Source organism: Loxodonta africana, chromosome 12 (genome assembly GCF_030014295.1).
Source record: "Loxodonta africana isolate mLoxAfr1 chromosome 12, mLoxAfr1.hap2, whole genome shotgun sequence".
Taxonomy (NCBI): domain Eukaryota; kingdom Metazoa; phylum Chordata; class Mammalia; order Proboscidea; family Elephantidae; genus Loxodonta; species Loxodonta africana.
This window is the reverse complement of record NC_087353.1, coordinates 90,041,773-90,068,421: the sequence shown is the minus strand read 5'-3', so window position 1 is coordinate 90,068,421 and position 26,649 is coordinate 90,041,773. Positions and strand designations below refer to the sequence as shown.

Below are 26,649 nucleotides of genomic sequence, written 5' to 3'. Positions count from 1 at the left end.
TATGCCCCTGGTATTTCAAATACCAGCAGGGTCACCCATAGTGGACAGGTTTCAGCAGAGCTTCCAGACTAAGATAGACTAGGAAGAAAGGCCGGGCGATCTGCTTCTGAAAATTAGCCAGTGAAAACGCTATGGGTCATGACAGAATATTATCCATTGTAGTTCTGAAAGATGAGCCCCCTGGGTTGGAAGGCACTCAAAATACACAGTGGCTGCAAAAATGGATTCAAGTATACCAATAATCATGGAGATGGCACAGGACTGGGCAATGTTTTGTTCTGTTGTCCGTGGGTCACCATGATGCAACTAACAACATCTCTTACTGAAATATTTATGGATAAAATGATGGGACTCTGAGATTTAACTTCAAAATAACCTAGAGGCCGGGGCTGGGAAGTGGGTGGAGATGGAGATGAGACAAGACTGGCCATAAGTTGATAATTATTGGAGTGGGTGGTAGGTGCATGGGGGTTCATCATATTATACAATCTACCTTCATGTATCTTTGACATTCTTCCATAATAAAAAGTTTGAGAAGTGTGTGTGCCCAGGTCCTACCAAAGACCTATCGACTGCAAACCTTCAGCAAGTGAGGTCCAGGGTCTTCGGAAGGAACGTCCCAGGCACCTCTGCACTCTGAACCCGGAGAGTCCAGGCCCGAAGGGGATCAAGCCCTGCTTGCTTATGTCACATATACATACACACTGGGCCAAAGCAAGGCTCCCATCAGCCTTCCTGTCACTGCCCTCATCCCCATCTCTAGGTACCAGTACGCTGCAACATAATTAACAAGACAGCTTATCTCAGAGCCTGGCCCATGAATCCCAGGCCTAAGACAGCCTCCAAGGGCACAGGTTGCAAGCAGGACTCCTAACCTGGCTGACCTGCCAGGCTCTGGAACAGGGCCAGTGGGGTAGGTTCCCTTCTGGGTTCTTCCAGGGATGACATAGAAAGGCAGAGGGGAAATGAAGCAAGGAGGGGCTAGCCCCTACCTTCTACCCCGTGGTTTTTGGGGTGATGTCTACCTTTTTGCCTGCCCGTATCACTCAACAACCAGCCCACCAAGGGCTTATCGCCTGAATACTACCATCCTACGGGCCTTCCGAACTTTTTTTGCAGGACAAGACTTCTCCCCTCCCCCTTCCCCGGGGTGGCTGAGCCTACCCGCCCCCACCATCTCCAACACCTGATTCTCTATTAGGGCCTCACAAAAACTCTCATTGATTTGCTTGTTCTCAGGATTCGAGGACCTAACGCTCAAAAGTATGAACCCTAGGGTCTACTGAGGCCTAATGCAGAGAGTGGAGTCCTAGTGGCACAGTGGTTAAGAGCTCAGGCTGCTAACCAAAAGGTCAGCAGTTCTAATCCACCAGCCACTCATAGGGTTTCCAAAGCTGTAAATCTTTACAAAGCAGGAGGCCATGGGGTAGGTGCTGGGTTCGAACTGTTGTCCTTTCAGTTAGTCCTGGAGAACTAAGGCCCCTATTCTGCAACAGTAGAAGCCTGGATTTCAGCTGCACACAGTTGTGCTGACCCGTTGCTGTCAAGTCAATTCCGACTCACAGCGACCCTATAGGACAGCGTAGAGCTGCCCCATGGAGTTTCCAAGGGATGCCTGGTGGGTTTCAACTGCCCACCTTTTGGCTAGCAGTGGTAGCACTTAACCACTATGCCACCAGGGTTTCCACAGTTGTGCCAGGCAGGCTTATCTCTCTCAGTTTCATGAGAGGTTGGGAATGGTCACTTGGCCTCCTCTTGGGGCATGCCAACATGGAGCCACTGGAGACTTCAGGGGGTTGACAACTTTTGGAGCCCATAATCTCATGGTCAAGGAGTCAAAGGGGCAAATGTCACCAGCACCCCCTAAGAGAGGAAAAACTTCCACTGTTGCAGGGAGGGTGAAGCCCCTGCTGGGTAAAAATCCTCTCCCCACCCTGCCCATCACCCAGTAATGGCAGCCAGCCTCATCAGCTCCAGGCCCCTGCAGTACTGGCAATAACAGCATCCAGGGCCCAGTCTTTTCCAGGAGGACGAAAAGGAGTAGGAATTACAACCTCAGAGAATCATGACCCTCCTTGCCCTCAGTTCCTCACCAGTTAGAACAAGGCCTCACCCACCTGATCCTGGAGGATCAAGGTTCTGTGTGGGCCTCCAGAGGAGTGACATTTCCTCACTCCATGGCTCAAGGGTTCAAGTAGGAAACAGCCCTTCCTAGAAAGAGTGGTGGTGGAAGCTCCAGATTTCCTTGGGGGCTCGACGGCTGCTGCCCTGCCGTGGACAAAGAGTGAAGCTGTTAGGACTCCAGCAGCTAATCTGAGACCTCAGAATGTTTCAAACAACTCACGCTGGGCTTTCATACTGGGCTGTAGTCTCTCAAAGTCCAACCAATCAATACAGGGTATGATACACTTATCCCACCGAACTGCTCTCTCATGCCTGTATACACCTGCCTCCTCACCCCCCCGGCCACACCCCCAACTCCCAGCCCTCACCCAACTGTCCCTGCTAACAAAGAGCTCACTAAGTCCAAACTTTGTAAGCCAGTGACAACCTAGCCTAACAAAGAGCTCACTAAGTCCAAACTTTGTAAGCCAGTGACAACCTACCAGTCTGCCCAGCCAGCCTTGACAGGGGGCTCATTCATACGCAACGGTCTGGCTCAAAGGATAGATGCCCATGGGGCTCCTTCAGCTCCCCTCCCCGCCACTTGCTGCTGGCAACACCTGTCCACTACCCCATGGGCATTATTACCCCATTCTCCAAACGCCTCTTGCTGTGTACTCCAAGGATATATTTCCATACAGGGATCAAGAAGTAGGGGGAAGGGAAGGGGTTCCGGCTCGGAGGTACCCGCTTAGCCTGGACGAGGCTGTTTCAGTAATACCAGTCCCTAGGGGCCGGAACCGGAGCATTCGCCACAGCGAACCCACCTGTAAGCAGGTCAAATGTACCTTCCAGACTCACGCATGCGCACAGCGACCAGCCGGGTTCCGGCCTCACTACGCCCCCCGCCCGGCCTCCGGCAACTCTCGCGTCTGCGCAAGGTCCTCCGGTCCGGTAGGGGGCGATGAGTCGCTCCGACTCCGCGCTCGGCTTTGGCGCCGCCGACATCACCTGGAAGCAGACGCTGTGCTGGGAGAGGTTGTGTCGTGGGGCTTCGGTGGTGGCGGGACTGTGGCGTTAAGATGAACGCGCCTCCCGCCTTCGAGTCGTTCCTGCTCTTCGAGGGCGAGAAGAAGTAAGTGGAGCCGGCGGTGCAGGGCAGGGCCGGGCCGAGGTTCGCGGGCCCCTCGGCCTTCGGCTCCTGAAGATTCTGGGGCGAAGCCCGTGTCTGCCAAACTCCGGGCAGTGGGGAGGCTAGCCATTTTGCAGATGAGCAGACTGAGGCTCAGCGAGGTTGAGGGACTTTCCCTGACCCAGGAAGTGGCGGGGCCTCCAAGTCCTGTTCCTCTGGGATCTTTCTGGCAGTCCCCTCAACTCGCCTTTCCGCCTGCCACCTCCTTCTTGCTGCAGCCAGTGATGGCTCTACAGTTCATATCCGATCTGTCACTCGCCCATGTAAAACCTTCAGCGATTCCTGCAGGTTTGGGGCAAATGTAGTCTAACGGTCAAACAGCCCAGGCTTGGTTCCTGGATCCCCTGATTACCGACTCTGTATCTTTAGATAAGTGACAACCTGTCTGAGGCTCAGTTTTCTCGTCTGTAAAATGGGTTTATTGCTGTATTTACTTATAGGGTTCTCTCTTAGGGAAGGTTAAATGAAGTAATTGAAAGTGTGTAAAGTGCCTAGCCCAGAAGGCCGTCATTAAACAGTGAGTCTTCTTACCCTTAAAAATCTGGTATGCAGGACTTTCAGTGGTCTGGCCCTTACCAGCCAGCAGTAGTTCTCGACTGGGGTTCATTTTGCTCCCCAGGGGACATTTAGCAATGTCTACATTTTTTGGTTCTCACAAGGGAGGTTACTACTGGCATCTACTGCAGAGGTCAGGGGATGCTGTTGATGTCTTTTGCAACAAAGAATTATCAGGCCCAAAATGTCAGTGTTGCAAAGTGAGAAGCCCTGCTTTAGAAGAAAGAAGGAATCCAGAGAGGCAGGGGTCCTAAGAGCCAGGATGTAGCCGGAGTCTTGGTAGAGACACAATGCTGCTCTGAGTCACAGAGGTCTTTATGGGATGAACAGACCCAGGAAGGCTTCCAGGAGGAGGGAGTTGAGCCTGCCTTGAAGGACAGGGTTTAAACCTGGGGAGAGCTCCTGCCCCTCATGTGCTGCCTCTGCCTCTTCCTAGGATCACCATTAACAAGGACACCAAGGTGCCCAACGCCTGCTTGTTTACCATCAACAAAGAAGACCACACACTAGGAAACATTATTAAATCGTAAGTTCCAGGTCAAGGGCTCTCAAGGACTGTATTTAACAGGGCTTTGGGCAAAGCACAAGTTCCATAAGACATTCTTCAGCTGTCTGAGAGGGAGGGACAAGAAGTCCCTTGGGGTGCTTGCCTGTGCCATTGCACAATTCCAGCACCTTTTTTTCAGAATGACTCTGACCCCTATGTGTTCACAAGCCACGTGTTTATGTGGGCTCATTTGTCTGACAAAGTGAGTGTGCAGCGAGCCACAGTACTCGCCTGGAAAAGTAGGAAATGCCTACTTGTGCTTTTGTGATCGTAAGCATCGAGAAGCAGTCCCCTTACTCTTATCTGTCATGGTGACTTCAGTGGCCTGTCAACCTGGCATTCTACAATGTGTGTGGCAGAGATCATAGTTTCAGTAGGACAAGGAAAAGACGTGAGAGAGGTGTTTTGTGGTTGTCTGGTACCCCTGGTGGATACCTGGTGCTCAGTGGGTGTTTGTTTACCTCAGTGATGTCCTGGCCAGGTAGTCAGGGATATGATTGGTGTTTATCACCTTGAGGGCTCTTTAGGGGCATTGCGGGGTCCCTGACTTCCCCTGAGGAAGTTTCTAGAAGCCCTGTTTCCCCAGCTAGACTCCTTGATCCTCGTGGGTGTAGGTTTGACGGGGTGGAGGGAAGGAGGATGTGTGTGTATGTATCCTCACATGGTATATCTTCTACAAAGCATCTGCTTTACCTGAAGATTTTTGGGAAAACTAAACTACAAATGAAGAGCAGGGGACCCCTGGGGTTGCCCCCAGAGGCATTTGTTAACAGGCCTCAGCCTAACAGATGGGCTTCTTGCTGGACAGCCTAGTGAGCTGTGAGCTGCCTGGCAGCCTTGGCCTGGCTTGGGCCAGGGCCCCAAGGGCACTTGGCATACCTCCCACCCCTGTATTTCAGACAGCTGTTGAAGGACCCACAGGTGCTGTTTGCTGGCTACAAAGTCCCCCACCCGTTGGAGCACAAGATCATCATCCGAGTGCAGACCACACCGGACTACAGCCCTCAGGAAGCCTTCACCAATGCCATCACAGACCTCATCAGCGAGCTCTCCCTGCTGGAAGAGCGCTTCCGGGTGAGGTCCTGGGGACAGACGAAGACCGGCTAGAGGCTGATGCCAGCCAGCATGCCCAGTGCTGCAGCGTTCTCAGGTCCCCCGGCGCTGTTGCTCACACCTAGGACGGCCCCTGGGTTGATTCTTCTGGACCAAGGGGTTATGGAGCTGAGGCCCGTGGCCTGCTGTCTGCACCCATAAGCGGGAACCTCACCTGATGCTCTAGGGCCTGCCTCTTTGTGCACTCTTATGGCAGCAAGTGGCCTGCCGCCCTGTGAAGTTGTTTTCAAGTCTCTTTGCTTTATGAGGCCGGCTGCTTGCACAGCACTGGTCTCTCTGGGCAGCACTTCAGCCTAGGGCAGAGTCCCAAGGTTCAGGAGGCCACATGGGTGGTGGCCACAGCTGTTTATGGCAGGGGACCTCAGTCTGGGCCCAATTTATAGGGGGAAAAGATCATAGCTAGTCAGATTCTCAATGTCTAAGTCAAAAGCCCACCCAGGACACACCTGTGCTCCACCTGACTCTGACCCTGGGCAGCTGGACGTGGGATGGGTGGAGCCAGCTCCGAGGGTGCCTTTGGTTCCTGACTGCCCACTCCCCTGGTGCTTTTTGGGGCCCTGGTTTGGTGACCTGGTACAGTTCTCTGCTGTGCAGTATGGTCCTATGGGTGCACTCTGTGGAGAAGGGCCGTGGAAGCAGTTTCTTGACAAACCTTGGTTGGGGGATGCTGGGGTTTCATGTCCAAGGTCCTCACCCCCAGCCATTCTAGCTAAGTGCCTTGCCTTCTCCCCTTCCCCCAGGTGGCCATCAAAGACAAGCAAGAAGGAATTGAATAGTGGATTGGAAGGAAACTTGCTGAACTGGGAGTCCAGCTCCTCCCTACCCTGGACACTTCTCTCTGGGTACCAAGCAGAAGAGAAGCTTCTCTCAGCTGTGACCCTCCTTGTAAAGCTATCCCATGAGCCCCTCACCTCTGACACTTTTATCTCCTGTACATAGGTTCTTCTTATATTCCTAATAAAGTATGGCAAAAAGAGACCTCGTTGTGGGCTGCTGTTGGCTGGGTCTCACTGTCTTAAGCAAAGATGGCTTCATAAGCAAATGGTCTCAGGCTTGATGGAGGTCACCTGCATGACCTGTTTCAAAGCCACTCACGCGCCACACTTCAATGGCTGGGTTAGCCCAGAGAGATAAGAGGCAGACCCTGGCTTCTGTTTGACAGGTTGGCAGGAACAAACTCATTCTGGGCCAAAAAGTGGGAACTTGGGGGTGCTGCTGGGGAGGGGCAGTTTTGTAGCAGAAGGGGACTGTGTACCTCCACAGGTCTCTGCTCTAGACCCTCAGCACCCCTGAGCACACGGTGGGGTCCACAGAGCTGTGAACAGTGCTCCACAGACTTCTCTTTGATAGTACAGAGTTTAATAAAAAATATTCACTGACAAAAAGACCCCAGTCATTAGCCCCAAGGCTGAGCAGGTTGTGTCCCTGGTACTCTGAGAGGCAGTGCTCCTCCCCACACTGCTGGCAGCTACTGCCTCTTCCAGATGGCTACGATGTTGGAGTCCGTTAGGGCGGTGAGGTAGGTAAAGGTGGGGTTTGCCACCACTGTGTTCACCATGGTTTTGGTCACCGTCTGCCCGAGGGCCCAGGGCTGAGGCCACTTGAGGATCTAGTGGGAAGAGGCAGAGAGAGGCTGGGCTCCTGGCTTCCCAGAGGCCAGGCCCCTGCTGCTGAGCCAGCCCGGAGCACAGGTGGGGGCGGGGAGCTGGGCAGTACCTGTGTGGGGGCCTGCGGGGCTGCTGGCAGCGGGGACTTCTGATTTAGGAGATGCTGGACGTTGTAGATCCACACGTTGCCCTCCTCGTCCCCACAGAGCACAATCCCCTCACCTGCCAGGACAGACTGATGCCTAAGGTGGGGTGGGGGTGGGTCAGAGTGCCAAGAGGTGGAGGGTGAGGCAGGGCAGGGTGGCTTACCAGGACAGGTGCTGAGCGAGAAATAGGCCAACTCGGTGGGTGACCACTGCAGCCAAGCCAGGACAACGACTGCTACCGTGGCCTGGCTGCCCCGGCCTGCCCACGTCTGGCTCCAGCTCCACAGGCAAATGGTGCCCAGGCCACTCCCCTTGGAGGCTGTGGGGGAGAACCGGGAACTGCCTGGGCTGGCCCCATGCCAGACACATCCTGTTCCACACTGGGGGCTCCCCAGCAGCCCTGGATCTAAGCCCCAGCCCAGGGAGAGGTGAGCCATGTAGGAGGCCGGGCTTGCTCACCCACAACATCCTCATTCACAAACGCCAGCCCGTCCACTCTCCGCCCAGATGCCTCCGAGCCTTCGGAGAAGGTGAACTCCACTTCACACACCCTGCGGGGCACAGAACATGCTGGGTTGGCAACTCCTTGCATATACAACAAACTTTCCGTTCATTCAAATACCTGCTGGGCACCTGCCCTGGGCCACACCCTGTGTGAGGTCAGAGATGCAACGAAGAAGGTAAGTTCTTGGCCCTGGACGGGGAGCTAGCACCCGAGTGTGCTTTGGTGTCACAAGGTAGCAGAAGCTAGAAGAAGGAGGGGCTGCCGCTTCCAGGATGGGGCTGGTGATCAGGGAAGGTTCTGGAGATAGGCAGCATCTCTGGGCCTGAGTGCGAGATGAGCTGGGTTCGTCAGGTGCCAAGCGGGGCAGGGACTTCCACACAAAGCTGAGGGCTGGCAAAGGGAGATGCTGGGTGCACTGGCTGCCGCCTGGAATGCCCGAGGGGATGCTTGCTCTGAGCCTGAGGACAGTGAGGAGTGGCTACTCAAGGTTTTAAGGCAGGAAGTGCTGTGGTCACATCTGTGCTTGGGAAGGCCACCGGCAGCTGCCCAGAGCCCTAGAGAGGCCAGCTAACACCAACTGCGAGCCGGGCCTTCACCAAGGCAGCAGCGCAGGGGGTGAAGAGAGGCAGGCATATCTGGGAGACGGAAACACCACAGGACCTGAGAACTGTGGGGACGGGGCCAGGGAGGGAGGAAGCAGGCCCGGGGTAAGTCCTGGGGTGGCATGGGACCGTTCCATGAGGAAAGAGAAGCCGAGAAGCCACCACCCACATTAGGAGGGTCTCTACCGAGGCCTCTGCTCTTCCTCTTCCACAGAGCAGCTACTTCACTCCTGCCACTCGCCCAACAATCCTCCCAGGCTCTTCACTGCACTTAAAATTCAAACTTCTGCCCGTGGCCAACAAAGCCCAGCGGGCCCTGTCCCCAGCACTTTCACCACCTCACTTGGGCCACATCCACCAGCTTTGCCAAGCCATGGCCAAACAGGTCAGCCAAACTCTCCCGCCCCCGCCCTGTGCACACACTTCCCTCTCCTGCCTGGCTGACTTCCTTGCAGGTCTCACGTGGAGGCGAGCAGGAGCCTGAGCACCTTGTGGTCTGCCCGCTGGTCCCCTGAGCAGAGTCCCCGTGGCCCACCTAGGGCAGGCCTCCCGTCATTCTCACAGTGCCACGTTCTGTTCTCCGTTCCTCACGGTGCACTCTGGAGGTTTCTCACCTGGCCACCTTGAATGCCTGTCTCCTGACTAGCCTGCAGACCCCACATAGGCAGGGATGCCATGACGAGCACTGTATTAGGGACCTCCCAGATCAGCCTCAACTTGGCAGTTCCAGAGCTCACCCGTGTCCAGACCCCTTCACACTTGCCCTCATCCCCATTTTACAGATTTAACGTAGGACAGGGCCTGGGCCGATCCCCTGTCATACCCGCAGTGAAGCCCCGTATTAAAGGTGGCACGATCACAGCCCAGGGAGTGGACTGACCTAGCCCAGCCCCATAGCTAAACACCAGGGTGAGGAAGGGGCAGCAGGGCCCTTTTCTCCAGGTGGGGATAGACCAGCCCTGTGGCGTTGGGTAGTTTGTCTACCCCTGGCAGAGTGCTCAGCCCTGAGGCTTGGCTTCCATGGCAGCCCCGCTCGCCTCACCTCCTCTTCTGGGGCTGGTCCAGCCGCACGTCCCAGCAGCAGCAGCCACCCTCGCAGCCAGCCAGGAGGTAGGCATCTGGGCAGGACACCACAGGGCAGAGGCGCAGTGGGACAGAGGTGGTGTCGAGCATGAGCAGCTGGCTGCCAGGCAGGGCAAGAGGGACAGCAGGGGCCTGTGAGCCCTCTATCCTCCCACCCTAGCAGTGGACCTCCCCAGCCCTGCCCCACAGCACTACCTGGCCTGGAATTCATAATCGTGGTTGGGTATCCCGATGTCCCAGAGAATGATCCGCTTGTCATAGGAGGCCGCTGAGGAGGGGATGCAGAAGAGGACAGGTGGCCCTGAGGAGACCCTGCTCCTGCCTACAGGCTGCATCCCAGGCTGTGACAGTGGTCCCAAGGGCAGAGCCCCTCCGAGGTAGGGAGAGAGGGACATGGCTAGGAGACCAGATGGGCTTAGGGCCTTCTGCCCATCTTCTGGCTCTAACCTAACATGCCAGCACCAGGCAGCCTGGCCTCTGCTCACCACACTGGAAGGCCAGTGGTGTCAACCCATGACAGACGGGAACAAAGTGTTGTCGAAAAACTCCAAGGCCATGGAGCAGGCTGGCAGTCAAGTGGGAACTTGAAGCCCATGTCACTTCCTACCAAAACCAGAGCCGAACATGACCAACCCAGTGTGAGCCCCATTGGTCAGATGAATGCCCACCTTTCCAGAGAGGGTACAGGACAGGGGTGCTGGGGGAGCATTGGGGAAAAGGGGAGGGGGGCCTTACTGAAAAGGTGAGTCTCGCGGGTGGGGCTGAAGCAGAGGGTGGCGATGGCCTTCTTGTGGGCCCGGATGGTTCCGCAGCAGAAGCCGGCACGCACATGTAAAAGCCGCACCAGGCCCCGCAAGCCTGCAGCTGCCAGCACGCTCCAGCGCTTCTTGTGGCCTGCTTGTGTGACGACTGTCACAGCTGTCCAGGCCACTGAGAAGAACTCCTGGGGTGTGTGGAGTAGGAGAAGGGGTCACTGAGGGCATCAAGCTACATGGGTGAACATGCATGAAAGATTGAGCCTGGGGACGGAGGCCCAGCATAAAAGAAAAAGGCCACATGGTCAGGAGCCGGCTGAGTCTAGACCCCCCATCCCAGCACTCTGTGGGCCACCCTGCGGGACATGGCTCTGCTACTCACCTCGCCTGGCACCTTGTACTTGTGGAGCACGATGCCTGTCTGGCAGTCGATCACACAGACGGCCTCCCCGCCGCAAGTGGCCACAGTCTGGGATGTGTCCTCTGAATGCCCTGTTTGGAGGGGGTCAGCCTAGTGAAAACATTTTTGTTAAAGTTCTTCCCTGTGGCTGCCTCCTCCTGGCCCTGCTGATGTTTTCTAAGCTCTCTGGCCCTCCCAACTCCCCAGTCCACCAAGGCTGCCCCTCTAGGGAGCATTCCGGCACCCTCTATCCAGAAAGCCTGCTGGCTCTTGTTTCCCGTGGCCCGCCCACCAAGGACGTACCCTCCTCCCCGGCCGGCTCGAATGCGCAGGCCCACAGCTGGGTCTGGAGATCCTGGGGGTTGTTGTTCTTGCTGTGGCACTGCAGGAAGTGCAGGGGCTCCAGCCTCAGGCCAGCCTGGGGACAGAGGGGTCATGGCTGCCACAGGCCCTGTTCACCCCACCACCTGCTCCCTGCCATTTGCCAGCTTACCTGGCTGCCGTCAGAGCCCATGGGGCCGCCCTCCACCTGAGCTGATGGGGAGGTACACACCCGCTTGTTGGGAAAGAGGTTGAGTGGGACATCATGTGGCCGTTTCAAGGCCATCAGCCTGGCCTGTGGAGGGGGCAGGGATAGGCTGAGGGCTTTGTGACAATAGGCCCATCTCCCTGGGGCTTCCTTCCTCCCCGTGACAGGCTGGACCACAGCCCCTTGTCACCTGGGCTCATTTCTAGGACCCTCGCTCCCCCATGGCTGCCCTAGGCAGGTAGGATGGAGGTAGTGGGCACACAGAGCACTGGGGAGCCACAAGGAACCTTACTTGTACTCACCCTGGACTCACGGGTGGCTGCGGCTTCCACAGGCCTCTCTAGGTTGTCTGCCTTAGGCACCTGGGTCCCACCAGAGGCCACCAGCTCCTCAGAGATCATCCGTACCTGGGTGGGGCCAGGTAATCCGGAAGCTGGGCACAGTCCTGAGTGACCCCAGCCTGTCCTTCTGGAGTTGGGAAAGAGCCTTCTCTAACCCCCCTACTCCCCACAACTCCTTACCCCTCACGGGCCAGAGACCCCCCCCCCCCAGTGCAGCTATAGGCCACAAGAGCTAGCGAGGAAGTAGGAGAACCAACCTCCTGAACGACTTACCCGCCACTGGGTGAACTCGCTGAGGGACTCGGGCCCATAGCGAACATCCCTGACAGCAGACCTCACAAAGTCGGCCTGGACCTTCTCAGCCTTCTCCTTGGGGCCTAGGGCAGCCACGAACTTCTCCCAGTGAGCAGTGACCTGGTACAAGAGGGACCAGATCCAGGTCCAGTCCATCCAGTCCACCCCAGCTCCCCTGGGCCCCCCGAGGCACCACTGCTCCCAAAGTCATCACAGCCACAAGCATCTCGACCTCATCACCTGGAAGCCTGTCTGAACCACAGCCTTCTTATCTGCAGGCTGCACAAACCTAAGCAATATGTGCGTATCAGGAACAGCCCCAGAATGGGAAGAACTGCCCCAGGGTCAAGCCTGGTAGGATACTAATGAAAATCACCCAGCCTCTCCTGCTGGGCCCTGCCTGCAAACCTGGAGGGCAGGGCTTCCAAAGACCACAGCCCAAGCACCTGACTTCAGAGGAGAGGCAGCACCTGGCTCAGGCCAGGCTTAGGGATGTAAGGGCCCCTTTGTGTCAGGACAGCAGCCCTCAGTGTCCTCCAAATGTCTCATTCTGCACTCCCTCCTCAATGCTGCCTCCAGCTTCCCAGAGACACTGCCCTTACCCTGCTGGTCAGCTCCCGGTTCAGGTTCTCCACCTGAGAGAAAGTTGAGGAAGCCTCTTTGCCATTGACCTTACGGAGCTTGGGCAGGAGAAAGGAGACTTTCAGGTTGTCACTGACCTGGGAGATAAGGGAACCATGGCTCAGAGGCTGCCCATCTGATCCCAGAAGAGTCCTGGCCCCAGGGCATGGGGCCTGGGGGAGGCACTCACCGTCAGGAAGGGGTTGCCCTCCAGGCTGAGCTCCTCGAGCTGTGGGAACTGGCACAAGAAAGTGACGTCCCCCAGCTGGTTGTTGGCACAGCGGAGGATGCGCAGGTGGGACAGGCCCAGGTTGGCAGGCAGTGTGTCCAGCTGGTTGTTGGACAAGTCCAGCTCTTGCAGCTGCCTTAGGCGGCCCAGGAGACTGGGGTCCAAGTGCTCAGAGCGTAGCTTCAGCCCTGACAGGCTGAGGTGAGGAGGGAGGCAGACGTGGAAGGCTCAGGAGGCAAGCAGGGGGCCAGCAGGCCTCCCACCCTACACCTCCAGCTGCCCCTGGCCTCAGATGGCTTTCTCCCCTCACATTTCTGGAACATGCACAACCCCTTCCTCCCCACCCCTCACATTTTTTATTTACTTATTTTTAATCTTGCCATACTTCAGGGCTCAGCCGAGCATAGTCCCCTCCAGGATGGTTTTCCTGATCCTCTGGGGGCTCCCTGTGCTCCCCACGGCCCCCCCACCCCAGTTATATCAACACTGTCTGTCACCCTAGCAGTCAGGGCACTTTTCCGGAGTAAGGCCACTCGGGGCCCAGCGGGCACACGGGTGGGGTGGCGGTTCGGCCCCGTGTCACTAGAGGAAGGCACCTGGCGATGGGGCGATGGCGAACCGAAGAGGCGCTAACCGGGATGGGCATGGAGTCGGGGAGGGCCCCAGGCTTTCTTCCCGACCCCCGGCAGCCCAGGCCCGGGCAGCCCAGACAGCCTGGGTGGCGGGCTGTGTGGCCCTGATCCCGCGGACACAACCTCGCCCCCGGCCCAGCCCTTACTCCAGGCTGCGGATCTTCCCAAGCCGATCGCTCTTGGGCCGGCCACGCTGCATCAGCAGCCGCGTCGAGAGGGGGCCCATGGCGAGAAGGCGTGGCCCGTGCCGCCACCAACGGCAGCTCCAGCGTTCGAGAAGCCCGGTACTGTCGCCCGGCGGTGAGCAAGCCCAGAAGGCGGCGCCTCGCGAGCCCGTCAGCGGTGAAGACCGGAAGGAAGCGGGCCCTCGGACCACGTGTCCAGCGGTGAGGACTACAACTCCCAGCGGCCCACGCGGGCCCGCGCCTGCGTCCTGGCTGCCCGGGCGGGGCTATGGCGGCGGCGACGGTGGCAGAGGCACCAGAGGTCCTTCAGGAATGTGGCTGCAAGGGCATCAGGACCTGTCTGATCTGCGAGCGGCAGCGCGGTGGTAACCTGTCCTGGCAGCTCCCTCCGCAGGTAAGGACTGGGACATGGACCGCGCCCACAAACTCCATTCTACATATGGGGAAACTGAGGCCCAGATTAGTCACGAGACGGGCCAGGACCAGACTGTCAGGAGCCCGGGGCGTTGCAGGGTGAGGGGATGAGGGCTTTGAGGAGTGGTCTTGGGTGTAGAGAAGGGGCTCCTCCACGTGGGGTGTCGTCCAATCACAGTTCACCTCCGGGACCTTGGGGAGTGTGTCAGCAAACCTCGACCTAGCCCCTCCCTGTCTGGTGCTGAGCTTCACGGGACCTGGGGAGAAGACAGAAAGAGTGAGGGTGGGGGAAGCCAGGGCAAAGGGGCCCCAAACAACTTGCACCGAAATTGTCCAAAAAGAAAAAAAAATCGTTGCTGTTCAGTCAATTCTGACTCATAGCGACCCTATAGGACAGAGTAGAACTGCCTCATAGAGTTTCCAAGGAGCGGCTGCCAGATTCGAACTGGCGACCTGGTTAGCAGCCAACGCTTAACCACTCAAGGAGAATATTAATTCCTATTTAACCAAAAACTTAACCCACTGCTGTGGAGTTGATTCTGACCAATAGCGAAAGTGGGTTTAGGGTTTCCAAAGGTGTAAATCTTTAGGAAGCAGACTACCTCATCTTTCTCCCCTGGAGTCTCTGATGATTTTGAATTGCGGACCTTTTGGTTAGCAGTGATCACTTTAACCACTGCGCCACGTGGCCTGGAAATATTTTAGTTGGCTGCAAGCACGGTCCATGTTGGAGCTGCTTAGACAAAGGCCTGGGGGAAGTGCATGTGCTTGGAGAGTGGAGTGAGGCTCAGGCTGGAAAAAGCAATGGAGCCTGCCGACGGAGACGCCTGTGTGTCCACTGAGCAGGGTGGATGTGTCCTAAAGTCCACAGGGAGCTCCTAAACGGTCAGATGTGAATTTTAAAAAGCTCCTGGGGTAGACTGAGAGGCATGGTATGAAGGTATGGAGGCTGGGAAGCCAGTGGAGAAATCTCTGCGGTGTTCACAGTAGAAGTGCTGGGGGCCTGAAACAGTTCAGGCTGGTGGCCATAAGCCTGGAGACATGGGGCACTGTGGGATGGCACCATCCCAGCTTGGATGGTTGTTGGATGAGGAGAGCAAGATGTCCAGTGCGAGGGGTCCAGGAGACAGGAGATGGTGGCCCAAAGCTCAGGAGACATCTAAGCTGAAGTCAGAGGCTGAAGGTGAAGCTTCAGGGGGGTGAGAACAGTGAGAGAAGAATGGAGGACCAGCAGTAGGGCCCTGGGGATGGGAGCAGGGAGAGAAGAGAGGCCACAGAGGGCCAGGGTGGAGCTTTGATGGGCTTTGCAGTCCTAGCTGGGCAAGCTCTGGCCAGAGCCTCACATGCAGGAGCAGCTATGGTCCCTACCTCCTGGGGTTGTCCTGAGGATTAAAACTGAGTGGTACATATAATCCAGCAAATACTACATTAGGTTCTAACTCTTACGTTAGTCAAGAAAGCCAGAAGAACTTATGGTGGGCCCCTAGATAGTTTATGATAAGGAGATGACTCGGAATGGGGGCTGGCCACACAAGAAAAGACCAACCATGTGATCAGAGGTTGGGACTTTGAGCTATGTGATGTCAGCTCAGCCTCCAGGGGAGAGGAGGGGGCTGGAGATTGAGTTGAACAACATACAGAATGATTTAATCAATCATGCCTACATAATAAAGCCCCCAATAAAACTCTGGACACCAAGCTCAGGTGAGCTTCCTGGGTTGGCAGTACTCCTTGCGTGTACTGGCACATATCGTCGCCGGAAGAGAGTAATTCATCCCTAAGAACACAAAAGGTTCGCCTTTGGAACTCTCCCGGTTCCAGGTTCCACTCTATGTGTCTCTTAGGCTGGTTCTGATCTGTATCCTTTGGCTATAATAAAACTGTAATTTTAAGTATAGCACTTCCCGAGGGTCTGTGAGTCGCCTTAGCAATTTATATGAACCTGAGAGAATCCATGGGGACCCCCAAATTGGCAGCAGGCTGGACAGAAGGGAGGATGGCCTTCTGGACCCCTGAATTTGCAGCTGGTGTCTGAAGTCTTGGGCAGACTTGGCAGTCTGGAGGACTGTGCCCTTAACCTCAAGTTTGGTTAAGTCATTGTAGACATTATAAAGTGTATTTCATAAAAAGAACAACATTTGCTATAATAAAAAGCAGAATATAGAATTATATGTACATTTATAGCCAAGTTAAAAAAAACAGCAGTCGCATATGGGAAAAGACAAAGATAACATGTAAAATTCCAGCTGAAGGGTTGGGGGTTCAGGGCTGCCCGGGGTGCCTCAGAAGAAAGCCCTGGCAATCTCCTTCCAAAAAATCGGCCATCGAGGACCCTATGGAGTACAGTTTTGCTCTGATACATATGAGGTCACAATGAGTTGAAGCTGACTCAATGGCAGATAAAGGTTAGGGAAGAATTAGACATAAATGGAAGAAGTCAAGCTGCAGATAATTTTATCATGAAGAAAAACAGGCTTTTTATAGGCAACAGAATGTCAAAGTAACAACGTGGGTGGCCAGTGAGAAAAATATACCATACCATGATATTCTTTAATAAACCCTTCCCGTGTCTAAAGGAACGCGCCAAGTTTTCCTCTTGTAATGGATCCATTCGCTCCAGGGCGGCAAAGAAAGCTGCATCTTCACTTCTGACAACCCAACAATTTGCTCTGCACAGTGAAAGTATTGTGTGGGCCCATGTGCATAAGGAGAAACAGCAGAGACCAGCTGTTTTGATCAGAGGCCTAAACGCCAGCAAGAACGACATAACTCGGAGTCAGCAATACACTCCTTTTCCATAGCTCTTGCAAGATTTCAAAGTCACTGCAAGGAAATAAAACACACGTCTGTAAGAGTTCATTGCCCCCGTGTTTGACTTTTTACGCCCCCGAAGGACCATCACACCGTGCCGCCATCTTCAAGTATAAGTCTGAAGCTAAGTTTTTCTGCTCTGATGCACTGCTAGGCTGCATGATTGGAACTTGCTGTCCCACGCACTGCCTTCGTATCATCCCAGCCGAGAAACAAACTTTGCCGGGAGCTAAAAGCATTGCCTTACTCCTAATGAAGGGATGCGGCCAGGCTATTTTTAACAAATACCAAATATTAACACCAGGCCGAAAGTATTTCCACTACTACAGAGGTTTACCAGTGGCTCACCAAGGAGGTGCAGACAACTGTCCAAGCCTGAAATGTTTTTTTTTTTTTCCTTAGTGAACACTGTTACATGCTTCAAGACAAGATCAACCTAAACAACTCCTTGCTTAAAGGCAAGTCATTCTTCCTCCATTCAAATAAATGGCTGGGGAGGAGTACTTAAAAAAAAAAAAAAAGGCGCTATTCCTTTCTGTACTAGAGACCAACAGTGTTTGTACCATGTTCTTTAGCTCCTTTGAATTTTAAAGAGACCCTTGTAATACTTTCATCCCCTGGGATAGTAGTAAGAAATGCTTTTAAATCTGCAATGAGCCAATTTCTTCCAAGCTTTGTGGGTAAGCAAATACCATTTAAGGTTGATAATAAACGTGCATAATTTTACGACCAAATAAACTTCTAATTGATATTTCCCCTCAAAAGAAAGAAAGAAAGTCGAAGAGGAAAGTGTATCAGAAGCTGAGGGAGGGATTTTAGAAGCAGTAATAGGGTCGCTATGAGTCGGAGTTGACTCGACGGCAGTGGATTTGGTTTTTTTGGTTTCGATCAGCAATACGGAGCCCTGGTGGCACAGTGGTTAATAGCTCAGGCTGCTGACCAAAAGGGTGGCAGTTCGAATCCACCAGCTGCTCCTTGGGGACACTGTGGGGCAGTTCTGTACTACAGGGTTGCTGTGAGTGAAAATCGACTCGAAGGCAATGGGTTTGGGTTTCTAATCAGTATGGGGAGCCCTGGTGGCACAGTGATTAAAGCACTTGGCTGCTAACCAAAAGATTCCATGAGAGAAAGATATGGCAGCTCCCATAAAGATTTACAGTCTTGGAAACCCTATGGGGCAGTTCTACTTTGTCCTACAGTGTTGTTATGAGTGGGAACAGACTCGACGGCAGTGGGTTTGGAATCAGCAGTATGGCACATGGGGGAGGCCGACTGGAGGGAAAACCGAAAAGAGACTACAAATGTGACAGTTGAGAGAGTGAGGATCCCTGGGGGAGATGCTGGGGTGAGGGGGCAGGAGGTGAGGAATGAGGTCATCAGGGAGGCAAAGGGTGCAAGTGCAGGACATAATGGTGGGACAGGAAGGGAGGAGGTTGGGCTATAGCTTGGAAGGAGACAAGGCAGGGATGTTCTTGACTTTCTCAGAATGAAGGAGACCTGAGTGCATTCCCAGGTCATGGGGAGAAGAGGAAAAGGAGCTGGAAGAAGGTTAGTGAGCAGCAGCTGAGGGAGTGAGGAGCTGGGAGATCAGTGCTGCACCTGGGAAGGAGCTGGATTTGAACTGAGAGGGAAAGAAAGGTGAGAAGTCTGGGAAGGGAGGAGGGGTTTTGGGGGAGCCAGAGTTGAAGGCCTGCTCTGTGGAGTGGATGCAGCAAAGACAAGGGGAAGCTGGTCCTTCCTGGGGTGAGGTCTGGTCCTGAGCATAGAGGTAGACCTGCCTTTCCAGTTGGTGGTCTCCCTGGCTGTGGTGGGGATGGTGGGCATGATCCTGAGCCACTTGACCATTGACTCCTGGAGAGACCCCAGGAAAGCTGTACCATGGCTTGGGGGTGGGGAAAATGCTTCTTGGAAGAGGTTGGTCCTCAACCTGGCCTCCCAGAGGCGACAGGCATGGCCAATCCATGAGAAACGGGTGGAGCCAGCAAGGCCCAGAAGAGATTGTGGGCACACAGATAACAGGGGAGAGGCGTCAGCGACTGCATCAGTGTGGGTCCTCCCCCTGGGAAGCAGATGCAGAGATGGAGTTAGGAGTAGAAGAGACTTATGGGGCAGGGGGTGGTAATGCTGTAAAACAAACGGAGGAAGCAGAACTGATTGGGCAGAGAGAGCTTCCGACCACCATGTAGATTGGCACAGTCATGGCCAATCCAAGCAGCAGCTCTGGGCAAAGACTGCCATCAGGGGAGGGCCACACTGGGCAGACACGGCCAGGGCCAGGCTCAGCATTGCTGGGGCTGCCCGGGAAGAGCTTGGCCTCAGCTGGAAACCTGAGGTAGGTCCTGAAGGCACTGCAGCAGGCCGTTGTCCACGCACTGCACTCCTGGCGGACGAACTGCAAGTTCTGTCTGGTTTTGAAGAGAGTCCAGCAGCAGGCCTCCGGGGTGGCCACAGAGGAGGGCAGGACCCGGAGAGGCCCTTGTGTTGGCTGCTCGGCTCTGGTCTCCCAGCATGTGCTGCTCCCCTCTGCACAGCCCCAAGGGCTCAGGGTTGGGGTTCACATATTCCTTCAACCCCTGGCCTGGGCTGGGTGCTTTCACAGGTCCGCTCCTTCAATCCTTTCTCCCACCGATGACACTGGGGGAAGACTGGAGCCGCCCCGCCAGTGACATGGTGACGCCGTGGACTCACTGCCTGCTTCCTGGCTATGCAGCCTCGGGCCACTTCCTAACTGCTGAGCCTCAGTCGCTGCATCTATAAAATGGAGATAACTGCCTTGGCTGTGAGGATGCTTTCCCTTTTACAAAGAAAGAAAGTGAGAAAGGGGCCTTGCTGCGAGCCTTTCGCAGAGGCCTTGGCCCTGGGCAGGGCTCTGCCCCACGCCCTGTGTGGCCTGCCTCCAGACTCCAGCTGCCTTCCAAAGTGGCTCCGGGGACATGGCGAGGGCCAGAGGCACCGCTTGCTCTGCAGCTTTTGATCTGAGTCTGAGAAAGAGAAGGCTCAAGGGCAAAGACGGAAGTCACCGGACTTCACTAAGCTTAAAGACAGGGAAGAGTGAACCATTGGAGACCCCCTCAAAGGCAGCTGGCCACCAGGCAGGGGCTGCTCCCAAGGGGGTACCTTCGAAGGGCTGCGATGGCTCCAGCACCCTGTCTTTCTTTTGCAGAACCCAGACCGTTTCACTTACTGCTCCCACACTGGCTGGGCAGTGGGTGCCGAGGAGTCTGACTTCGAAGGGTGGGCCTTCCCCTTTCCAGGAGTGACACTGATAGAAGACTTTGTGACCCGGGATGAAGAAGCTGAGTTGGTGCGTCTGATGGACCGTGACCCCTGGAAGCTCTCACAGTCTGGACGGAGGAAGCAGGTGCGCCGGCCAGAGCTCAGGGACCTGTCACGTCGCCAGGGGGCCCTGTAGACCCCTCCTTGTCTCAGAGACCTTTTGCTCACCCTTTCTCCCACCTGTCTGACCGGGCCTCTCAGGGTCCTCCACCAACACCCCCAGGATTGTTAGTGGGCAAGCTTCCCCTAACCTCGGGACCGAGGGTGGCAGGGGTGGCCCAGGGGTGTGTGGAAGGGAGGGCCAGCTGAGTCAGCTCAGCTTCCCAACAAGACAGCATCGAGGCTGACTCAAAGGCAGATACGGCTGCTCCATTCTCTATGCCCCTCTTCTCAGCTGGCTTCAGGGATTTTCTGAAGGAGGACCCCTTGCTGCCACAGAAACTGCCAGATGCCTTCACCTCCCTGGCCTCCCTTCACGTCGTGAAGTTCTCTCTCCATTAGCTGTATTCCTCCTCTCACGCGTTCCAGTGAATCTCCTGGCCTCGAGGTCCTGGGCCTCCTCCTTCCTGCCTCAGTCCACTCCTCACTTTCTAACTCACGCCTTGCTACCTCACAGTCTTTGGCCCCACCGGCTCCTGCGGCCCATCCGTCCTGCCCTTCCCTTCTCTCACTCCTCTTATCTGTCTTACCCAACGTCAACGCCATGACACCTTATTAATCATTGCCCTGCCAACTCCCTCACCCTTTGGCCCTCATTTCATTGTACTCGTTTTGCTAAACCACAACCCTGGCAAGCCCACCTGCCTGCCCCGTGCCTGCTTGTGCACCCAGCCCTGGCCGAGAAGCAGCGCAGCACGTAGCCCGTGATAGGACTCCAGCCCGTGACAGGCCTCCTCCACGAGGGTCTCCCAGTGGAGCTGGGCCCTCCCCACTCTCAGCAGCCACACTGGGTCTTTCAGGTCATCCATACCACCACTGTCCTCTCTGAGATCTTTTCTCCTCCTCCACACGTGCTCGCTCTCTGCAGATGACCTTGCCTCACTGGGCAAAAGGACACACATGTACCCACCACCTGTGTGTGTGTGCAGACAGCCACCGTCTCTCCTGCTGCTGAGGCTTTTCTCCAAGGCCACCCTATGCCCACCTGTGCACAGGGCCCTGTCCCCCCTCTCCTAAATGCCACAGCATTTCCCACTCCCGCCTGCAAGGTTAGCCTTGCCCGCTACTCTGGGTCTTTGCCATCAGCATACCAAGAGGCTCTGGGGCTTTCCTCTTTGCAACAGAATTCCTTGAAGTTGTTTATCCTCACTGTCTTCAATTCCTTGTGTCCTACTCAAAAATGGCTTCCATCGCTGCCCTCCATGACCTGAGCCCCACCTCTCGTCTAAGGCTTTATCCCGTGTGCCTAGAGCAGCACTCTGACGCAGTTGATAACGCCTTCCTCTTTGAAACACTTTCTTTGCTCAGCTGCCACTCCTCTCAGGCTGCCTCTGCCTCCTCTCCTGGCCTCCTCAGGTTGGCGGGTCCCCAGGCCCAGCCCTCAGACCTCTTCTCTCCTCTCCTCCCTGGGCCCACTCCCTCAGCGAGCTCAACAAGTCAGGGCTCTGAACGCCGCCCGTGTTTAGAAGATCCGAACATTAGCCCAGGCTTCTCATATGCATCAGACCCTAAAATGGTCCCGGTTCTCCCCTCATATCCCCTCATTGGGTCCCAGCTCAGCAAATTCCATCTTCCACCTACTCAGCCCAGAAACTTTGGGGCCTTTCCCAATTTTTCTCTCATCCTGCACTTCCAACCTATGGGTAATTCCTGTCAGCTCTTCCTTCAGAGAATATCCTGAATCTGGGCATGTCACCCCCCCTCCTCTGCTGCTACTCGATCCAGACCTCCAGCTGCCCCCGCAGTGGCTTCCTGCCTCAGCCTTGCCTCCTCTTCGGTTACTTTGCAGTAAAAGTGGCCCATAAACCTGTCAGATCGTGTCTCTTCTCTGGTAAAAACTCTCTAGTGCTCCCCATCGCCACGGAAACACCCCAGTTCGTACAATGACTTAGAAGACCCTGCTGATGTGGCCACCCCCATCCCCACCCCGCCCCACCGCACTAGCCCGACTGCCCGCCCCTGTGACCGTCGCGTGGCCTCTTGGCTGTTCCTTGCCACCCCCAGCTCAGTGCATCCTCTGCAGCCCCGCCTGGCTCCGCTTTCCTTGGGGAGGGCCTCCGCGGGCAGGCCTGCCTTGTCTGGAATTGCAGCGCCACCTCAGGGGTGCCTCTGTTCCTGCCTCTCGTCTTCTCAGCCAGCCTCTCACTTCCTGCCCTGCTGGCAGGCAGCCTGGCCCCATCTCTCCCCACCGCTTGCTGCTGCTGCTGCCCAGGGGGGTCTGCAGGAGCCCACTCGCCCCGCACCCTGGGGCAGGCAATGCCTGGGAGAAGGCAGACGTCGACACCAGGTAGAGCCACCCTCAAGGTGGTGGCTAAACGCTCCCCTCTTGTTCTTCAGGCGGCAGTTCTGAGGAGCGTTTTACAAGGTTCCTCCCTAATGTTTTATTTTATCCTTTTTATCTTTTTAATGTACTTTATTTTTTAGTTTAAGTTTACAGAAAAACTGCACAGTTTCTCCCATGAACATCTTGTATTCGTCTGGCACGTTTGGTGTAGCTGATGAGCTCATGTTGATAAACTGTTAGGACTAGTGTCCACAGGGAAACCCTGGTGGCGTAGTGGTTAAGTGCTCCAACTGCTAACCGAAAGGTCGGCAGTTCGAATCCACCATAGCTCACACTAGTGTTTGCTCTTTGTACAGCTCTGCGGGCTTTCAAGAATGTATAATGTCATATGTCCACCATTACGTGTCATGCAGAATAGTTTTCACTGCCCTAAAAATGCCCTGTGCTCTCCCTATTCGCCTCTCCCCCCTCCCCATGGACCCATGGTAACCACTGATCTTTTCACTGGCTCTGTTGTCGTTGCTAGGTGCCATGGAGTCCATTCCGACTCATAGCAACCCCATGTGATGAAGTAGAACTGCCCCATAGGGTTTCCTACACTGTCATTTTTACTTTGGCTTATTTATTTTAATTTTGCTGTTGTTGAGTTATTATATCTTTTGATATGGTTCACATACCATAAAACTCACCTTTTTAAAGCGTATGCTTGAGTGATTTTTAGTACGCTGACAATGTTGTACAACCACCATTACTGTCTGGTTCCAGAACGCCCTGTCACCCCAGAAAGGAACCCGATACCCATTAGCAGTCATTTTCCATTCTCTCCCCCAGCCCTAGGCAACCACTAACCTACTTCCTGTCTTCTGTGGATAAGCCTGTTCTGGACATTTCGTATAAACTGAATCATACAGTATGTGGTGCTTGCGTCTGACTTCTTTTCCTGAACATAATGTCTTCAAGGAAACCCTGGTGGCGTAGTGGTTAAACGCTACGGCTGCTAACCAAAGGGTCAGCAGTTTGAATCCGCCAGGTGCTCCTTGGAAACTCTGTGGGGCAGTTCTACTCTGTCCTATAGGTTTGCTATGAGTCGGAATCGACTCAACGGCACTGGGTTTGGTTTTTGGTTTAATGTCTTCGAGGCCCCTTCATGTTGTAGCGTGTGTCAGCTTCGTTCCTTTTTATGGCTGAGTCACATTCCCTTCTCTGCCTAGGCCACACTTGGTTTATCAGTTTACCTGTTGATGGGCATTTAGGCTGTTCCTGTTCTGGCTGTTGTAATGTTCCTGTGAACACTTGTGTGTACATTTTTGTGTGGACATATACTTCAGCTCCCCTGAGCGTATCTGTGATTGGAACCGCTGGGTCCTATGGTAACTCCATTCTCCCTAATGGTTCTGAACCTCAGTTGACCCCAGGCTGACCAGCTCTATAACGTGGCCTTGGATTGGCCTTCTCTGATCACTCTTCCCACATGCCCACTCTTTGGGATCACATCCTAGAATAAAACACCTGCAGGCAGGCCTTTTGTCTCTAGCTTTGCTTTCTGGGAACCTAGGCCAGGACAGCCCTTCCCCTGGCACCTCACGTCCCTCCCCTGCTTTGTTTTCCCCCTTGGCCGCCATCTGATGCATGCTGTATTACGTAGGTCTCCGCGGTTGCCTGCTGGAATGCCAGGTCCATGAAGTCAGGGGGTTCTGCCCATCTCATTCACTGAGATTAATGTCTTCGGACCCAACACATGGTAGACGTTTTGGTAAACTCAAACACTTCTCCATTTCCTTTTTGTTCTCATCCTTCAGGACTATGGCCCCAAAGTCAACTTTCGCAAACGGAAGCTGAAGGCTGCTGGCTTCAGAGGCCTGCCCAGCTTTAGCCGGGAGGTGGTGCGCAGAATGGGCCTCTACCCCATCCTGGAGGACTTCCGGCCCGTCGAACAGTGTAACCTGGACTACTGCCCCGAGCGGGGCTCGGCCATTGACCCCCACTTGGATGACACCTGGCTATGGGGGGAGCGGCTGGTGAGCCTCAACCTGCTTTCCCCCACGGTGCTGTCCATGTCCCACGAGGCGCCCGGCAGCCTGCTGCTCTGCCCAGCATCTCCCGGCTCCCTGGAGCCCATGGTGGAAGGTGTGGTGGCCTTCAGTAGGTCTGTCCTGTGCCAGGACGTGGAGGTGGCCGTCCCCGTGCCCCGCCGGTCTCTGCTTGTGCTCTCTGGCGCAGCACGGCACCAGTGGCAGCACGCCATCCACCGGAAACACATTACAGCTCGCCGCGTCTGCGTCACCTTCAGGGAGCTGTCAGCTGAGTTCTGCTCTGGAGGGAAGCAGCAGGAACTGGGGCAGAAGCTCCTGCAGATCGCCTTCTCCTTCCAAGGAAGACCCACGTGAGCAACCTCACATGGGCGGAGCCAGCATGGTCCTGCCCTGGGGTGCCAGGCCCACCGAGTGACCGACCTATCTATTATCGACCTACCAATCATTGGGATTAAAGGGGGGCCCGGACAAGGGTCTTTTTCCCAGCTCATAAGGAAATCAGCTTGACCCTTGCCACCACGTTTTGATGAGAATGCACCTCAGGTCCGGCCCCTTCAACCCACGCTGTGGCTACTTTTGGGTTTGATTATTTATCATAGTTTTCAGAGAGTGGGGTAATTTGAGCTTAAATAATTTTGGTACCATTTAAAACTGTGTTCTCCTTTATCCATTTCTTTAATGCGGTTTCCTAATTTTCCCACCATTTGGGGAGCATGTTGGATTGGAGAAAGGAATTGGTAGAAGACTTGAAGTTACTGTCATTTCAGACTTCAGAGCCTTGGTGAAAGCTTTTGAGTCAGGCTTAGCCTGCATCACTGCTGGACCCTGAGGGGTGGGGATCCAATGAGGGCAGGAAAACCCGAGAGCCTGCTTCACCCTCACTGCAAATAATGCTGTTAAGAAGTAACAACAACAACAAAAAAGATGCTCCTCACCTGCCAGGACCCTGCGAGGTTGTTCACTTTCTTGGTGCTGGTGCTGTGTGGGGCACTCACCTGGATGGGCCGGCTGCCCCGGGGTACCTGTGGGCAGGTGAGGAGCAGGCCACGAGGTTAGGCGGATGGTGGCCAACCCTTGGGCTGTGTGGCCAGCCCTCCCGTGCTGCTCATGAGAACAGAATACACTGACTCACCACCCATGTGCTGGGAGCCAACTCAGCGGGAGCCGGCTCACCAAAGCCAGGGCAGGGTCATGGTTGGGACTGGTTCTTACAGACACACTCGGAACACCTGGGAGCTGTCAGCGGGGAGGAGCTGCTGGTCAGCGTGCACTGTCTGCTAAGCCCCATTCCCAGCTGCCGAGCCACTGGTGGGTCTGGAGAACCCTGGGAAAGACGAGAGAAGCTCTCAGATTTCAAGTGGCTGTGAGAGGCCCAGCTGCCTGGCGGGCGATATGGGAAGTGGACTCCCAGACAGCTCAGTCAGGGGACGGGGATGGAGGACAGCTTCCCAAGTGTTGTGACCACCACACAGGGTGCTCGCAGGCCCATGCAGGACCAGGGCTGAATGTCAAGTGCAAGCCCAGCCTGAGCTCCAGCCACCCCTGCTGCATCTGGCAGGAGAGCGGCTGGTGGTCTCCTCCAGAGGGCCTGTGGGAGTCTGCCCCTGACAGGCTGGGCCTTAGAGCAACCCCACCCCTGGGTGGAGCCCACAAAGAGCCTACAAAAAGGGGCTCCACAGGGAAGTACATCTGGGAAAACCTGTACCCTGAGCCCTCCATGGGAGAGGCGTGTTAAGGCTTGGGGGACCCACTCAGCAAAGAAACCTGCCTTACCCCCCGCACCAGGATAACCCAGAGTTTGCCAGACATTTGGGCAGTTGGCCCTTCTACAATGCTGCAGAACACACTTGAGGGAATGTTCCCTTACAGGATAGTCAAGGTGGCGACCCCAATAGTTGAGTTTGTCTTTGAAGCTACTGTATGAAGACTGTCAGGCTATATGGGACCTGCTGTCTCCCACACTGACACCTCCTCCAAGTGAGGACATTTACAGACCAACCAGGATGGGGCTGTGAGAGTGCAGGCTGGGATACTTCACTCACACCTGGCTCTTGGGTACCAGTGCACGTCACGTTTCTGAGGCATTGGTCCCCAGCAGTCAGAGTGCAGGGTAACTAACTGCTGTTTAACCCTGTGTTTTGGATAATTCCTCACGCACTCATTCAGCAAATGTTAAGTACCAGACACATTTTGTACAGACCAGCGTGTCAGTTCTAATCCTCTTTCAGTCTCA

The 26,649-nt window shown here is 55.2% G+C and overlaps 3 protein-coding genes across 3 annotated transcripts; 2 read left to right on the top strand and 1 right to left on the bottom strand.

Moving 5' to 3' along the window:
- Nucleotides 1-3,083: 3,083 nt before the first annotated feature.
- POLR2J (RNA polymerase II subunit J) lies at nucleotides 3,084-6,507 on the top strand. The gene is made up of 4 exons (XM_003416559.4): nucleotides 3,084-3,238; nucleotides 4,287-4,376; nucleotides 5,297-5,471; nucleotides 6,251-6,507. The coding sequence occupies exons 1-4, from the start codon at nucleotides 3,186-3,188 to the stop codon at nucleotides 6,284-6,286; spliced, it is 354 nt and encodes a 117-aa protein (XP_003416607.1). The 5' UTR covers nucleotides 3,084-3,185; the 3' UTR covers nucleotides 6,287-6,507.
- A 340-nt stretch (nucleotides 6,508-6,847) lies between these two features.
- LRWD1 (leucine rich repeats and WD repeat domain containing 1) lies at nucleotides 6,848-13,558 on the bottom strand. Its single transcript, XM_010596233.3, has 15 exons — nucleotides 13,401-13,558; nucleotides 12,584-12,818; nucleotides 12,375-12,491; nucleotides 11,752-11,892; nucleotides 11,440-11,544; nucleotides 11,102-11,224; nucleotides 10,912-11,026; nucleotides 10,591-10,700; nucleotides 10,189-10,396; nucleotides 9,649-9,721; nucleotides 9,413-9,553; nucleotides 7,723-7,814; nucleotides 7,427-7,582; nucleotides 7,227-7,339; nucleotides 6,848-7,119 (listed from the first exon to the last, which is right to left on the bottom strand). The coding sequence occupies exons 1-15, from the start codon at nucleotides 13,478-13,480 to the stop codon at nucleotides 6,979-6,981; spliced, it is 1,950 nt and encodes a 649-aa protein (XP_010594535.1). The 5' UTR covers nucleotides 13,481-13,558; the 3' UTR covers nucleotides 6,848-6,978.
- Nucleotides 13,559-13,690: 132 nt separating this feature from the next.
- Nucleotides 13,691-25,067, top strand: ALKBH4 (alkB homolog 4, lysine demethylase). The gene is made up of 3 exons (XM_010596232.3): nucleotides 13,691-13,833; nucleotides 19,828-20,025; nucleotides 24,183-25,067. Exons 1-3 carry the CDS (start codon nucleotides 13,708-13,710, stop codon nucleotides 24,768-24,770), a joined length of 912 nt encoding a protein of 303 aa, XP_010594534.1. The 5' UTR covers nucleotides 13,691-13,707; the 3' UTR covers nucleotides 24,771-25,067.
- Nucleotides 25,068-26,649: the final 1,582 nt, after the last annotated feature.